Source organism: Lygodium microphyllum, chromosome 8 (genome assembly GCF_053477565.2).
Source record: "Lygodium microphyllum isolate KBCC chromosome 8, Lygodium_microphyllum_v1.1.10, whole genome shotgun sequence".
NCBI classification, from domain to species: domain Eukaryota; kingdom Viridiplantae; phylum Streptophyta; class Polypodiopsida; order Schizaeales; family Lygodiaceae; genus Lygodium; species Lygodium microphyllum.
The window spans coordinates 157,149,387-157,164,421 of record NC_141142.1 but is presented as its reverse complement, the minus strand read 5'-3'; the positions used below and the strand labels follow the sequence as shown (position 1 = coordinate 157,164,421).

The window sequence follows — 15,035 nt, the reverse complement described above, 5'->3', positions numbered from 1 at the left end:
CTGTCTCTCTTGTTTGCTTTCACAGCAATCATATTTTGACAATGTTGAGCTAAAAATGTATTATATGCTAATTAATCTAATTAAATAGCCCAAAACATGCTTGATTAATGGAATTACCAAACTTTCATAAAAAAGAAATGTGTTCCTAAAGTGTCTATGTCCCATAAGCCAAACGCTGTTAGGAGGGCCCATCCATCTGCAAATAGATAGGCTGCCCTCCACTCGATACATTCTTGTTTTGTAGATTACTAATGTACTCTTTACTATCCACACCCCGTTCATGGAGAATATCTCAATTTGAGTTATTATTTGCTACTTGTTGTCGAACATCTAGCACCTATTGGTGACTAATCTCCCTCAATCTCTGCAACTAGTCTACAGCCTGCATTTACTACTGATTCATCATCACTACTCCTACCATTGCACTCCACCAACTATCACCAACCTACCATATGGCCTGCAGCTCTATGTTTATTGATTCTGCAATCACCATCAACTACCACATGGACTGCAATCAACATTTTGCTGATCAGACCTACCGTACAATTGCCATGTCATCAACCACCATTGTGTTTTGTGTTTTTTGCACTGCGCAACTCCCTCACACACTGATCCAACCTTCCTAAATTGTGTTTGCTACTGTATGATTTCTCTAGATGCTACCTATTGCATTTCATGATTTGTTAGAGTACGGCACACTCTTCAGCTCATACTCACTACCCCAATCCTAGAGACGTGAAGGTTCAAGGTTTAGCATTCACCTACATGGTGTGTTTGCTACATTGAGCATCATATTTTTTCATTGTTCGGACTCTTTCATCTTCTATGTTCGTGTCTTTGTGTTATCTCAATCCTAAGTGCATTTCTTTATCAATCTATGTGTTTGTCATATGGTTATGCTATATTTTGTAGTTAAGAATTTCTTTACAATATGGAAATCCAATTTGTTCCTTCAAATTGCAAGATTGCGGTCATTCATTTACTGCCCAAGGTTCGTTCCCCAGATATTTTGAAGTGATGGAGATCCATTTCTATTATGGATTCCTTGTACAAAATCTTTTGCCAATAGATTGCACAAATTGTTTCTGCAACTCATTTGTCCACGTCAATATGGTTTCATTAAGGGAAGGGAAGGAATATCATGCATAATTTCTTTCCTACAGCAATTGATGGTGGCTACCATGGGTTTTGATCCTCGCATAACTTCTTTTTTTGATATAGTCACTTGGATGTTGTGGCACATATTGCACTTAATTCTCTTTGATTGCCTTGCCTCATTCTCTTTGACAAGGATACCCTCTTCGTCCTTTATTGTTCACATTGGACACTTACCCAATGCTCTCTTTGTTAAACAAGTTGCCTAATGATGGGAAGATCATTTGGTTGAACTCTTTCTAGTGGTTCTCAACTCTTGGGTCAATCACTCAGCTGACAATTCCTTTATGTTTCTTAAGGCTGACCGAACCAATATGAATAGGGCAATGGTTGCTCGGAATTTGTTTGGTTTGGCTTCATATCAATGCTCAAAAATCTACACTAATTTCTTGTACAAAGACAAATTTGTAAGTTCTTGGCTAGCAAGGAGCGATTGTTTCTAAAGATGAAACTACCTCCCACTTGGGTGATCCCATTGGTGTAGACCTAACTCCTTAGGTTCTTTGGCTGGCCTAAAGGCCTGATATAAATATTCTCATTTAATTTAAGCTTCTTCACAAAAGAGAGAGAGAGAGAGAGAGAGAGAGTGTGTGTGTGTGTGTGTGTGGAGATTTTTGGCTTACAAGACTTTAATTGTAGAGTTAAAAGAATCTAGTCAAGCTTGAAACTACATATTGTCTATTTGCTAATTGTGCTTATAAAACATCCATTTCAGATTCATTGTTCTACAAGTGAGGTTTCACACTTTAGTTTACCGGATAGAAATTCGAGAATGTTTCGTCTGAAATAGTTGTGTCTCTCGATCCAAATAAGCCACAAAGAAAGTGGCAACAATATCAATAGCAAAGAAGAAGTTGACTACATAATCTGCTGTTAGGAAGCCCCAGTTAAGTGTCTCTAAGAAGCCTAGCTCAAAGGGTGACATCCAGGCTGTATAAATCACCAACAACACCAGGAAGTTTTCCCACCATCTGCATTTTCAGACAAAGTAGGCCTATTAGCAGTTGTGTGTGCACACAAATTCACTGACTGGAACTAAGCATTTTCAGCCCTTTCAGGTTGTCGACCATAAAGAGAGCTTCCATGTTTCCAGAACAGGGATAGGCTAAACAAACCCTCTGGAAGGTATATACACAAGAAGTTTTAGATAGATTCCCACTATAATTTCCACCTTGTGAATGACGACAACATCATACACTTCGGCTGAGGGAGGGACCACATACCTAGCTAGGTGCAGTTAGCAGCAAGGCAGTTGGGGGTAGGGAGAGTCCATTGTCAAGGCAGTTGGGAGCAGGGAGAGACCACAATGGACTGCTTGTTATTGCGGTCCCTCCCTCACAAAAGCTCATACTGCTAAGCATTATAGGGAAACACCACGGAAAAGAGGCCCTTTTCCCAAAGAAGGAAAGTGTCAAAACTTATTGTGCAAGCCAAAACTCTCTCGAAGGTGCATATGAACAATATCCTCTGTAAAGGCAGAGAGAGAGAGAGAGAGAGAGACGCACACACCTGTATCGGGCACTATTAGGGTAGATAACATATTTTCTGACACGCCCAAAGCTGGTGCTTCTGATACCTAAGACGGGCAGTAGTCCCGTGGAGAAGCTGTCGCGTGCCTGCGGGCCCTCGTGGCCACACACCATCAGCCACGCTTTGTCGGCACACTTCCTCAGCAGTTGCAGAGCGTTTTGAATGGGCTGCTGAATCTTCATTTGGATCGTCATCTCCGTCGACTGATGATGATATCGCACGCATGGTAGGTTCTACATTGCTTTATCAATCACGTTAGCAGCAGCCCGTCAACCCGACACACACACAGCGAGAGAGAGAGAGAGAGAGAGAGAGAGTATGATAGAATTTACATTCCTTTATCGATCGCGTCAGCAGCAGGCCGTCAACCCGTCTCACACACACACACAGAGACGATCTACACGCGCGCAAGAGAAACAAAGGACGGGGCTGCAGCGACCCCCGAAATCACCATCTCGTCGGTGAAAATGTTTTCTTTCCATGTAGGCCATCACACACCAATGTTTGTTCTAGACAATCGAATAGTCTTATTTTCCAAAGTTTTAAACAACCATAGTCTCATTAGGAACTAGGTTGATATGTGGTTGGTCTTGAATGGTTTGAAGAAAGGCACTTACTTTTTGTTGCTAAACAATAAAAGGTGAGTGAGTATAAAACGTTTTGCTTCAAAATTGTGAATCTTGTATAAAACAATTAACATAAAATGAAGGTAAAATATTTTGCTCAATGTTGGAAAATTAGGAAGTTTATTTAAGGTTAGTGATTGATCCCTACATTAACGTGCAAACCCACAACAATTTTTCTTATTTCTTTGGACCAAATAGCAGTAAATGTCAAAATATGTCGTCAAGAGGCATTTCTTTCACAATTTTGTGAAATTGTGGCTCAAAACCCTTGTCTACCATATACGATCAACTTCTAGCAACAATCATAAAGCTTTTTCTTCATAGGCACACACAATTTCAATCTTTTTTTCCCATATAGTACTCAAGTAATCTCATCGTTGGCCAATACCATTGCCTCTTTTTGTTGTTGAGTAGGTACTTAACCTTTCTTTTCCCTTGATTGGAGTTTAATAAACAACAAGTCTACTTTAAAATGGATTTTTTTAATGGCATGGATATTACTATGCATGCAGCACTGATATCTTAAAGTAGTAGTGGACCGTGATGGAGAGGCTAGCTGCAACTGCTCTCATACTTGTTATTAGTGGGACACTTATTTTTGGCAAATGAGATTGTGACTATAATAGCATATGAGGAAGCTTGTTCCATTATCTAGTGCACCACTCACAATGTGTAGGCTGAATGATGCTTTGATGAGTTGGTTGTTGTAGACCATTTGTTGTTTTGTTACTAAAGTACTGCAAGGTATTGTTCTGAGCTCTTTTGTCAACTACAACATCTTGGTTTGTGTTTATGCAACATTGTTCTGACTCTCAATTGATGTTGAAGATGCTACGAATATTATTGGGTTATCTTTTATGTATGGGATTTTTCAAATAATCATATTTATTAGTTGGTGGATCTAGTCCAATGCAAGTAAATTCCTTTGTATATACTCAGTGATGGACATTCCAAGGTCTTTCTCATTCACGACACGAGATCACAGAGTTGGCACTCTATGTAGTATGATTTTGTTGTATCGTGGTTGCTGATTAGATTATTCTCATATCTGAACGTTACTTTGCTACAATAATGTGCTGAAGAAAAAACCTTCAATTTGGTGGCCCAAATGAAAATTAGTGAATCATTCTAGTCTTTTGTAATGCTAGATGATATTTTCATAGGTGTCTCGTAAAGTGACTTCAAGATCGGATATAGATGTACCTTTGGTAATAATGTAGTTTTTGTGGTATTAAAGAATATCATGTTGTCTAAGAATAATGTTCAGGCACAATATAGGTCCATAGGATGCATGATAATACTTCATATCCTTGTGTCATATACCAATATGAGAGGTGTCTATGTACTTAATAATCATGCTTCTTGTCACTATCAGGATTTGCATATAGTTCAAGGCCGATTCAATGGGAGATATTGTCTTAAAAAGTATTGTGGCCAAGAGTAGTTTGTGCTTGTTCGAATCCAAGCCTTGCACACCTAATCTCTTGGCATCTTCTATCTAAATGCTTAATTTATCCATTGGCTCAACTTTCATTGTATATTTCAATAGGTAGAATGAGATGAGATGGGTGACTTTGTTACCCATTGTAGTGGGAGCTCACGCTCAACCGCCAAGATCCACGGACCGCTTATTGTTCACGTGTTTCAAGCGAGCTCTAATGGCTATCTCTCACCTTGCTAATGCGCCTCCGATCCCATGGGTGTAGTAACCTTACCTTGATGCTTGAATGAGTGGCCTCCTCCTCGCAAAGCACTCTAGTAGCTCCATGATCCTAGTTGCAAGCTCAAGCAACCTCATGCCTCCTCCTTTGAGCTCCATCCTCCATAGCCGTGCACAGGTCAAGAGTAGAGAAGACAGGAGAAGATGGAGAGCTTCTCCACCACGGTCCCTCACCCTTACACACTCACTCCCTCACATTCTCACACTCCCTCTCTCAAACTCAAGCACACACAAGCAAGAAGGAGAGAATAAGAGAGGAAGAAGAAGCCACTTTAGCCACACACCAAAGAATGAGCTTCTCATTCACATTTCGAGTTTATATACAAGCCATAAATCCCTTGGGCACCCATCTCCTTTTTTACATGACTGGGCATCTTGACAAGGTCCTTTTTCCCTATTCCCTTCTAGTTGCATTATCCCTTCACCTATGCTTGTCTAGATTTTACAATTTGCATAGGAGGGAACCTGGTGCTCTTTTACAAAATTTTGGTGACGCCTTTACATTTTAAAATGCGCCTTCACATTCGTCCTGACCTTTCCTCTCTTATTCGTTTGTTGGGCTGACTTTTTCCACATTATTCCTTATTTTGAATTTTATTTTTTTCGTCTCGCATCGGGATTAACACTACCCCCTCCTCCTAGTTGAGTGCCAGTCCCATGCCACTATGGGTCTTTGGTGATGAGAGCTCGACGATTTGAAGGGTGGTCATGTGAGTTGATGATGGGGCCTTGTGGGGATTGGTCATGGGAGTGAAGCTTGTTAATTGATTGCGATAGTGGAGGTTGAGGGTATGTCGAGTGGATGGTGGGGGCCTCTAATGCCACTGGGTGGGAGCGTTCGCACGACTGTATCTACAAAGAGAAGAAAAGTGCATTGCCTAGGGGGTGTGTCTACCTTACTGTGCGGTGCATTGTGCTTGTGGTAGTGGGATTGGGAACTAGGTCGAAACCACAAACAGAGGCTGGGTGTTGTCCCACACTTGAGGACCTAGTTCAAACAGGAGGGAGGTGTGGTGGGTGTAGCTTAGGGAGATAGGTCTAACCATAAGCGAGGTTGACCTCCCTAGGTGTGCCCTACCCTTGATGTGCCCTAAGCGTGAAGTGGGGGATCAAAATGGGCTAGGGGATTAGGGACGGAGCCGGCTGATCGAAGCCACCGAATACACCTAACTTGAGGACCCCTAGGTGCAGTGATTGTGACACTCATGAGTTTCTTGCTTTTTCTTGTGATTTTCTTCTTTGTTTTCTTCTCATTTTCTTGTTCTTGTCCTTTCCTCCTCTCTCTTCTCTTTCTTTTGCCGTCTTTTATATTCTTTTTCTCTCTTTTTTTATTTTTTTAAAAATAAATTCTGACAAGGGGCTAATCTTCGTCGTCATGGTCATGAGAGGGAGGAGTGGGGGGTTTAAGGGACTTACTAAGAAAGCTTTTCCCTTGCATGTATCCTTTTAGGCTCATTCAAACATTGAGAGGGGTTGTGGACAAAAAGGGATGGTTGCAACTAGTGAAATTGCTATCGCTCATGTCCTGTAAGAGGCTACACAAAAAGATAGTAAGAGAGAAACGTGCATCATTAGCCTAGCCATTGCATAGCTATCTATGCTGGCATTGAGATAAAAAAAGAGTGGTGAGAGGCGATATCCTTGCGGGGTAGGATCTTGCATTAATAATACTCTAAAGAGCCTAAGGTAATTACAAGTTGTGAGAAAGCAGGGTCCAAGGGGCAAGAGCTGAATTCATTCAAGAACTTGTCAATAGAGACATACAAGTCAAGTTCAGAGAAGGTGAGCACTTACTCGGGCTTAGTGGCATTGACATTATAAATTTTTAGGAAGTCATATCGGCCACGGACGTCTAGATTGAAGTCCACTCCTACACTTCTCGGATATGGCATGTAGGTGGGGTTATTCCTCTCGAAGGGTAGGGTGTTGCAGAACGACATCCAGGCGTCCATGTTACCATCCCAGATGCGCCGTCTTCACCTTGGCTAGCATTCGTAGCCCTTTACCGTCCTGGGCACTCCCATGACCTTGTTCTCCTAGTAGTCATGAGCCTTTGTTCCCCATCAGGTAGGATTCTTCTCTCTTTCGGCAACCCACTTGTCTCCTAGCCTTCTTCCTACATTAATCACCTCTTTCACCACCTTTACCCATTCATTTGCTCTTCTTTTCATCTCTTCCAAGCTTTCATTATGTTGTTGGGCTAAGGCCCTTATTCTCCACTCTTGTTCCTCGATTTCTCTTTCTAGTCTCTTCTGCTCTTCTAGTTCCACATCCACCCTCTTCATTTGTCCTTGCAACTCTTCTTGTTGCAGGATCAAGAGCTTGTACTCCCTTTGAAGTCCCATTAGCTCCTGATTCTCGTCTTCAAGTTTCTTTCGCCAATTGTCATCTTGCTCCTCCTTATTCTTGAGCTCTGCCTTTAGCTCACTTATTTCTCGTTGATATCCGGCTACTTGGTGGGTTTTCTCAAGCTAGAAGGCTGCTAATACGTCTTTCTCCACTTCTAGCTCGGCCACAACCATCTTATTTTCCTCCTTTGCTCTCTCCAATTGGGAAAGGATTTCCTTGACATAATCCTCATAATTTGTAAATGATGGCACTACTATGGGGATAGTCATTGTGGATGCTCCTACCTTTTGTCTCTTAAGATCTTGTCGTGATTCCGCATCTATAGCTATCGGTCTCTTTGTTCATGTCACTAGGGTTCCTCCACTTGCATCTTGAGCTATCTCTTTGTTGATCAGAAACTGCACCCAGGCCATAAGGTTACTGGTATCTACTATAGTTGAAGTGCCTTGGGTGGGTGCAAAGACTGGGGTGGTAGGCACTAGGATAGATGAAATAGGGTCAATCAAACCCTTGCCCTTGCCTTCTGCTACTAGGGGTGACATGATTTTTGGCACTTGGGAACTTGTCCTCGGGCCTTCTTCTCTGTGTGGGCTCATGGTAGCTAGCTCCTTCTCTTTGGAGGGCTGCACCACTGACAAGTGGATGGCCGTGGCTATGTCCTCTTCTTCTCTCCTTTTGAGCTCCTCAACATCTTTGTCTACTTTTCTCTTTCTTTCCTCTTCTGCCTCCTTGGATTCCCTTTGGGCCTTGAGGTAGTCAGCCTTTTCTTTCTTCCTTCTCTCTTCTTCCGCCTTCCTTTTGGAGGTTTTCTTCTTAGACTTTTTGTCCCCTCTGTGGCTAGATCATGTTTCCTATTCTCCTTCTTCGTCACTCACGGTTCTCTCACTGGACCATTCCTTCTCTTGGTGGAGAGGTGACCTATCTAGTGTCTCACCAACTCCTTCATTGTCGCCTTCTGCTTCCCCCAATGCCTCCCTGATGATGGCGGTCAAGACCCCACCAAATCCAATGGTCGAGGCCTTAGGTGATGACTTCTTCCTTGCCTTAAAGGCCGGGGACTCTCCACCCACGGGTCTTCCACCTATGGCCAATGCCTTTACTGAAGTCTCAATTGTCTTCCACAAAAAGCCTTTCAAGTTCACTTCATCAAAGGATTTGGCTGCAATGCTTTCCAACATCGGCACATTGATCCTACTCATTAATGTGTTGTACCTTTGGCTGAAAAACAAGGCATGCACCATCTTGTCTTGTAGCTGGACCTCTAGATCAGGGATATCTGCTAAGCTGATGCCATCATTGGTGTGGACCAGCACTTTTTCCATTCTAGCATGTTGTACACATCCCTTTTTGGCTGTCTTTCAACTTTGTTGACCGGGCCCAATGCTCTCTCCACAAACTCTGAGGTCAGTTCACTTGGCGGGCAGCCTCTCCTTGCCGCGTTGTCACAATACTTTGGTTCCTATTGAAGGTATGGAGAAACTCCATGCACTTTTCATAATCCATGGCTTGGCCAACCTTCTCCACATACTTCTGTAGCTTGCATTGATTCACAATTTACCTTATGGCCTGCTCCTCCATGACTAAGTCTTCCAAAATCAAGATGTGCTTGAATTTGAATTGGTTTTAGGCCCTCGTCTCCATTGAGAGGCCATACTTTGCTTACTCTTCCTATGAGAATGACAACTTGTTGGTTTTCTCCTATCCTGCCATTGTAGGTGCCTGTCATGAATCCATAGCTCACCATTAGTATGCTTTAGATAAATTTTGTGGAAAGACACATAGGAAATGGAAACAATGCTTATGGAGACTAAAATGCTTAAATATAGAAAGAGAAATTTCCTTTAAACAATTCATGCATTTCTCAAAAAAATTATGACACTTTTCCTCAATCCTAAGTTGATTTTTATCCATTCTTTTCCCCATTTGGACATTGATTGAGGTTTAAGGTTTTTCTTATGTTCCATGCCTTATGTTCCACACCTTTTATGTTTCGCACCTTACCCCCTCCCCCTTAGAGATGAGAAGAATCTTTCCTAGGATTAGAGGTTGAAGGGTGAAGGCTATTCGGCATATGCTTACGATGTTTCACCTTTGCATGAGCCAAGCATAGGAGTTTGGGTTATACTCCATTTGAGCATAGTGGTCCATGTTGATCTGATGCTTACGTGGGTGAGGTAAGTGAGGACATCCATTAGGAAGTCACCAGAGTCTATCCGGTTGGCAATGTGTAGCTCCTCCTCAGTCAACATGCAATCTTCTAGAGGTTGGTTTGTGAATGGTGGTCAACACCCTATAGGAGGTTGGAGCTACATAAGTTGGGTCATACTCCGAGGTTTTGATGGCACGTCTCTACTCAGCATTGGTCACGATTTGGCATCTCTCTAGCTCCCATTGAAGTCAGAGAGCATACCATTTCCGCAAGAAAGAGGATTCGTTGTTAGCAAGCTGCTTCAACTCTTCAATTTCTTGGTCTATGGTAGGGATTGTGCTCTTGTTATACGAAGTGATGAGCCATCTTTTCTATGCTTGGTTGCGAGAAATCTTAGTGACAATTAGCTCCTCAACTACCTGGGGAGCCTTGACGATTATGAATTCTGACTCTTCCCAAGAGCAAGGTAGCATACTACCTCCAGCCAAAGGCTTTTCTAAAAGGCCAAGGTCTAGTTAGTCATAACTTTTAGCAAGTGTAGTAAATGTAGGGTCCAAGCATCGAAGGCAAGTAACCACATCATCCCTCGTATTTTCAGCCAAGTCTAAGGTCAAGGTAAGAATTGATCATCACTCATAAGAGGGTTTTAGGCCTATGGGAGGTCGAGAGGTTTGACTAGGCTAAATAGGTCTTCAATTGAGGTTGTTGATTTTGGCTGCTTTTGAGGAAGTGGTGCAGCCACTTGCTCATTAGGCAAGGGTTGTGATGTATATGTTGTGCCATTAGATGCTTGGGAGGCCATGGGGGCACTAGAGGTGTTAGGTTGAGGTGGTTTGGAGGCATCGAGCTATAGTTTTTGTCCATAAACTTGTTGAGGCTTTGCAGGCGTGGTGGGTTTGGACTTTATGGGCTTTGCAGCTTGTGGTTTTTGATTTGCCATGCAGGTTTGTATGGATAAGCTCGAGGTTTGCACTTGAGTGGTGCACGTGGTAGTCTTGGCTTTAGGCACCCATATCTAGGTATTTCCCTCGTAATAGCCTTGCGCTTGCAATAAGATCTTGGGGACCCATTGTGGCACCATTCGTTGATGCCTATATTTTCTTCTTTGCCTCCTAGGTTTCAAGTATGAGTTCCTAGCCTTGCAAGGTTGTGGTTGGTTGCTTCTTGGTGGCGGTTTTTGATGTTTAGGTACCCATTTGAACTTGGGTTCATGGGCTTTGGCTTTCATCCTCCACGGTTTGTTGACATTGAGGCTTGCTGAGTTGTGACAAGTCACAACCCCCCTCCTTAAGACTTGGTGGTGGATCCCTCTATTGGTGGCTTTGTGGGCTTTGATGGAGCCACGTTACCCTTGCTAAAAGCTGTCTTGATGCGTACATTTTTTATGGCGAGATGAATGAGTTGTGACTTGTAGTCGACGTTACAATAATGTGCATGTTTTTAAAAGGCACGTCCTAGCAGTGATTCCTTACCAACATCTTTTGTGTTTGGCAACATATAAAAGATTATTGGTATGCTTTCAGACTTGATAGAGGCTGCGACTTTGCATTGTCCCAAAAGTGCGTATGATTGGCTCCCAAAAAGGCCGAGTTTAGCACTCGTGGGCTGTAGTTATGGTTGACTGATTTGACCCCAATGATCATGAGTTAAGATGTTAAAATCAACTCCCTCATCAATCAATGCATTGAAAGTATGTGCTCACTGGGTAGTGATTGTTATGCAGATGTAAGCAGGTTCCAGTCGTTGCATGAGGCAGAGACAACTTTGGTCAAGACATTCACCAAGATTAGCAACTGGGTTGCCAGCTAGCTTGTCCGTCAAGCACTCTAAAATCTCATGAATCTCTCGCTTGTTGTTGGGATATGGAATGAGACAGGGGTGGCCCGTTCACTAGGGCTTCTGGCAATCATGCATAGTGTCACTAAGGGTTCGTCCTGGGGCTCACAGATTGCATTAGCAACTTGTTCGTATTCCTCATTGTCGGAGAACGGTAGATTGATTGTGGCTAGCACGTGCATCCAATTGTGCTCATCCTCAAGGCAGGGAATATACTTCATTAGTGGCCCATAAGATTTTCTAACCTAAATGTCACCCTTCAACAAAGCTGAGATGGTGTCGAGGTCCGATTGGCGTAGTCTTCCAGGTGTCAATTTCTACCCTCACTACTTCCGTTTGATTTCCTAAGAAGATCATACCATTGCCTTAGTCCTCTATGACTCATGCATTTTGCATCCAGGGTCAACCTAGCAGGATATTGTAGTTGACTCCCTTCATGATGATGAAGTCTATTGAGAATTGGATTCTTGCAATCTTCAATGGCCAAATTTTTAGCACTCCGAATGGTTTGACCTTCATCCCATTAGCCAATGTGATATTAAACTTAGCGTTCTCAATAGGCGGGTCACCCTAGGCTTGGAGCACTATGTGGCTAAGCACAATGACTTCTGCCCCCATATCTATGATTCCTTTCCTTGTAGTGTCTTCTAGTGCTAGGACTGACAAGACTGCATGCATCTCTGTGCCTTTCCAGAAAGTGTTGACATGTAATGTCCTATGCACCAAGTGCAACATCAAGCTCAATATCTGCATCACTGTGTCATAGTCATGGAAGTTAGCTACCCCTTGCTTAAGCGGTCCTTTCACCCATTGTTTCAACTCTTGCCACAACATCGGATGCTACCTAAGCAGGTCCCCTAAGCTCAAAGTTATTGGGGTGGCTACTAGCATTGCAAGAAGATTGCTAGTTGCTTGCTTATCTCCTGATTTTGCGCTCCTTGGGCAATGGCCCTAGCTAGATTGCTGGCCCATGGCATTCAAGCTCTGTCTATTTGACACTGCTTGAGGTGTAGTGGAGAAACCAGTGTTCTTACACTAGAGAGATAATTGATTTCATCCTCCAAGATGGGCTCAACATCCTTTAAGTGTTCTTGAGCTTCTCTCACCCACTCCTTGACTTTATCTATGGCTTTGAGTCGGCGTTTCAAATTGGGGTACTCCCCGACCCTAATACTCCTTTTTTTGTAGTCTTGGAAGCAGATGTTTTTGCCTTTGCATTCGTGACTTTCTTCTCGGCGGGTAGTGTTGTGGCACTCTTAGTTTTAAGCATGACCTTTGCTTCGCTTTTCTTCTTCATTCACCCTACAGCTCTTCTTTCCTATTGAGACTGCATCTAGGTTGCTATGCCCTAGCAGTGACATGCCAGCTCGCCTCGTCTATGCTCGGGTCATAACATGCAACAGGATGGGCATAGCCTCTCCATTGAGTGTTTCAACTCGAAACAACCCTATTGATATTGATGATACAATTGTCGAACTAGAGGATGGTTTTCGTCTAGGGCAATTGGCAAATAGGTGGGCAATTCCACACTCTATGCATTTGAGGTCAGCCTTTTCTTAGTTGGCTTGCTCCCTCTCGAGGCAATGCGAGGAAATGTGCCCCATGTGACTGCAAGTCCGCTCTTGGGTCTACCCTCCTAGGCCTCTACCTCTACCTTTGCCTAATGCCATCACTGGCACTAGTCAATCATCCATAATGATCGTATTGCCCTCTTTATCGTATGAGGCATAGGGGTTCACATATGCCTCTTCATCATTTGGCTCCACCACATAGTGGACCAGAGCATCACTGAGTGAGTGGGTTACAAAAGGTCCGGGCAACCTAGGTATGCATGTGGGGTTAATTGCCAGCTTGGGGATGATTGGTTTTGTGGCATTAGGTGCTGGAAGAGCCAATGATGGGGCTCCCCTCCCAAAGAAGTTTGGTGGCCTACTCCCTAGGTATGGCTGGTTGTAAGCCTGCGAGTATGGAAGTCTTCTTGGAAGTCTACAATGCATGGCATCGTGACCAAACCTACCACAACTGGCACAAGGTCGAGACCGAGGGTCTTGACACTCTGCTGGGAGGTGGTTTCCACTACAATGCACACATTGGACATGTGGGTGCATAGGTCTCCTTACCGTCTCTTGTAGTCTAGTTGGCTCCATCTTCATTTCTTTTAGCTCTTGACTTTGGTCGACACTTTTCCCTTTATCTTGGGTGCTTGAGGCTGTTGTGACCCTTTCTGAGGATCTAGAATTAGCTTCATCTCGATTAGAGCTCCGCAAGCTTCTTTCCTTGAGCTGGTCGCCCACTCGTATGGCTCTTCAAAGACCCTAGCTAGTGCGTTTCTTTGCAAGCTCGAATTTCCTGCCAAGACCTTGTAGAGTTTCTCACTGCATATTTTGATGATAAAGACTATGGAGACTGCTCTCTTGATGGGTCATTCGTTAGTTGGGATTCTCTTATAGAGACTCCGCACAAGGGTAACATAGTCCATAATGTCCTCTTTATCCTTCTTCTTGACATTCATCAGTCAAACTATGAGATTGTTGGAGTACCTAGCCTGATCAGTAAATCTCTTAATGAAGAGTTTCTTGATGTTGTTGAAGTTGTTGCATTCTGCCACGTCCAAGCTCGTGTACCATGTCCTACCCTTATTGCTTAAGCATAGGCCAAAATCTTGCGAGCACTGAGCAAGACCGGTGAGGCCATTAGCCTCGTAGACTTGCTTGAATTGCTCTACAAAAATATATGGGTTGTTGCTTTGTCTAGTTACTTTGTGACTGCAAGGATCTTTGATTGGCTCTTGGAGCCTTGGGTGACTTCTAATCCTGCAGCAATGAGGTTGCTAAGGTTGTCGCGCTCTGCTCTACTGATGTATTGTCTGCTTTGTAAGGAGCTTGCTCAACATTAAGTCTGCCTCTAGCTCTGTGTGTGTGTGTGTGTGTGTGTGTGTGTGTGTGTGTGTGTGTGTGTGTGTGTGTGTGTGTGTGTGTGTGTGTGTGTGTGTGTGTGTGTGTGTGTGTGTGTGTGTGTGTGTGTGTGTGTGTGTGTGTGTGTGTGTGTGTGTGTGTGTGTGTGTGTGTGTTCGGTCCTATTCAATTCCTATTTGCTAGAGCTAACACGTGTTGGACTTCTCTCATCTCTATGTCCTGCTACAATCTCCTAGCTTATTGCTCCTGGTTGTAGGCTGCGATGCTTTGCACTGCCTTACATGCCAATCTCCTCTCCTCCTTGAGGTCTGTGATGATGTCCTCTCATGGTCTACCATGGTGGTCCATCCAAGTTTGGAGATCGTATTTACTCACCATTTGCTAGATTTCAATTGGGAAATCTTCCAAGTCGAGCTCATCCGCTTCCATGAGCCACATTGGTTCCTGCCATGTCTGGGCCTCTTGCTCCACCAAATTGTTGTTGTAGTTGGCCAAGTTAGGCAGTGTTGTGCCTTCAATGGTGTTGATCCTTCTATGCATCTGGCTCTCCATGCCGGGTCTCTCTTGGTCCTATAGATTGGGATTCTTGATAGCCCATCTAAGTCTCTGAGGGTCATCTCTTATTGGTGGGTTCATTTGCTTATTATATCTGGGTTTGTTCCTTTCTTTTATTACAACCAACCCTCAACTCATGTTCGCTTTGAGTGCGCATGGTGTTCTTTTTGTACACTGTGCGAAATCAGGCTTTTTAAAAA

General features: G+C 43.5%; 1 protein-coding gene across 14 annotated transcripts in view; it reads right to left on the bottom strand.

Annotated features, from left to right (window-relative positions):
- Nucleotides 1-3,170, bottom strand: part of LOC148033039 (potassium channel KAT3-like) — a 101,861-nt gene extending 98,691 nt beyond the window's left edge. For 6 of the 14 annotated variants that reach the window (XM_087683757.1, XM_087683769.1, XM_087683760.1 and 3 more), the window contains exons 1-2: nucleotides 2,665-3,170; nucleotides 1,911-2,126 (exon numbers count right to left, since the gene is read on the bottom strand). In XM_087683757.1, coding sequence (XP_087539883.1) covers nucleotides 1,911-2,126; nucleotides 2,665-2,879 — 431 coding nt within the window. In that variant the 5' untranslated portion in view covers nucleotides 2,880-3,170. Of the gene's footprint in view, nucleotides 1-1,910; nucleotides 2,127-2,378; nucleotides 2,545-2,664 lie in introns of those variants that run through there. The other 8 variants (XM_087683754.1, XM_087683759.1, XM_087683758.1 and 5 more) reach the window with 8 other exon arrangements.
- Between the last annotated feature and the right edge of the window lie 11,865 nt (nucleotides 3,171-15,035).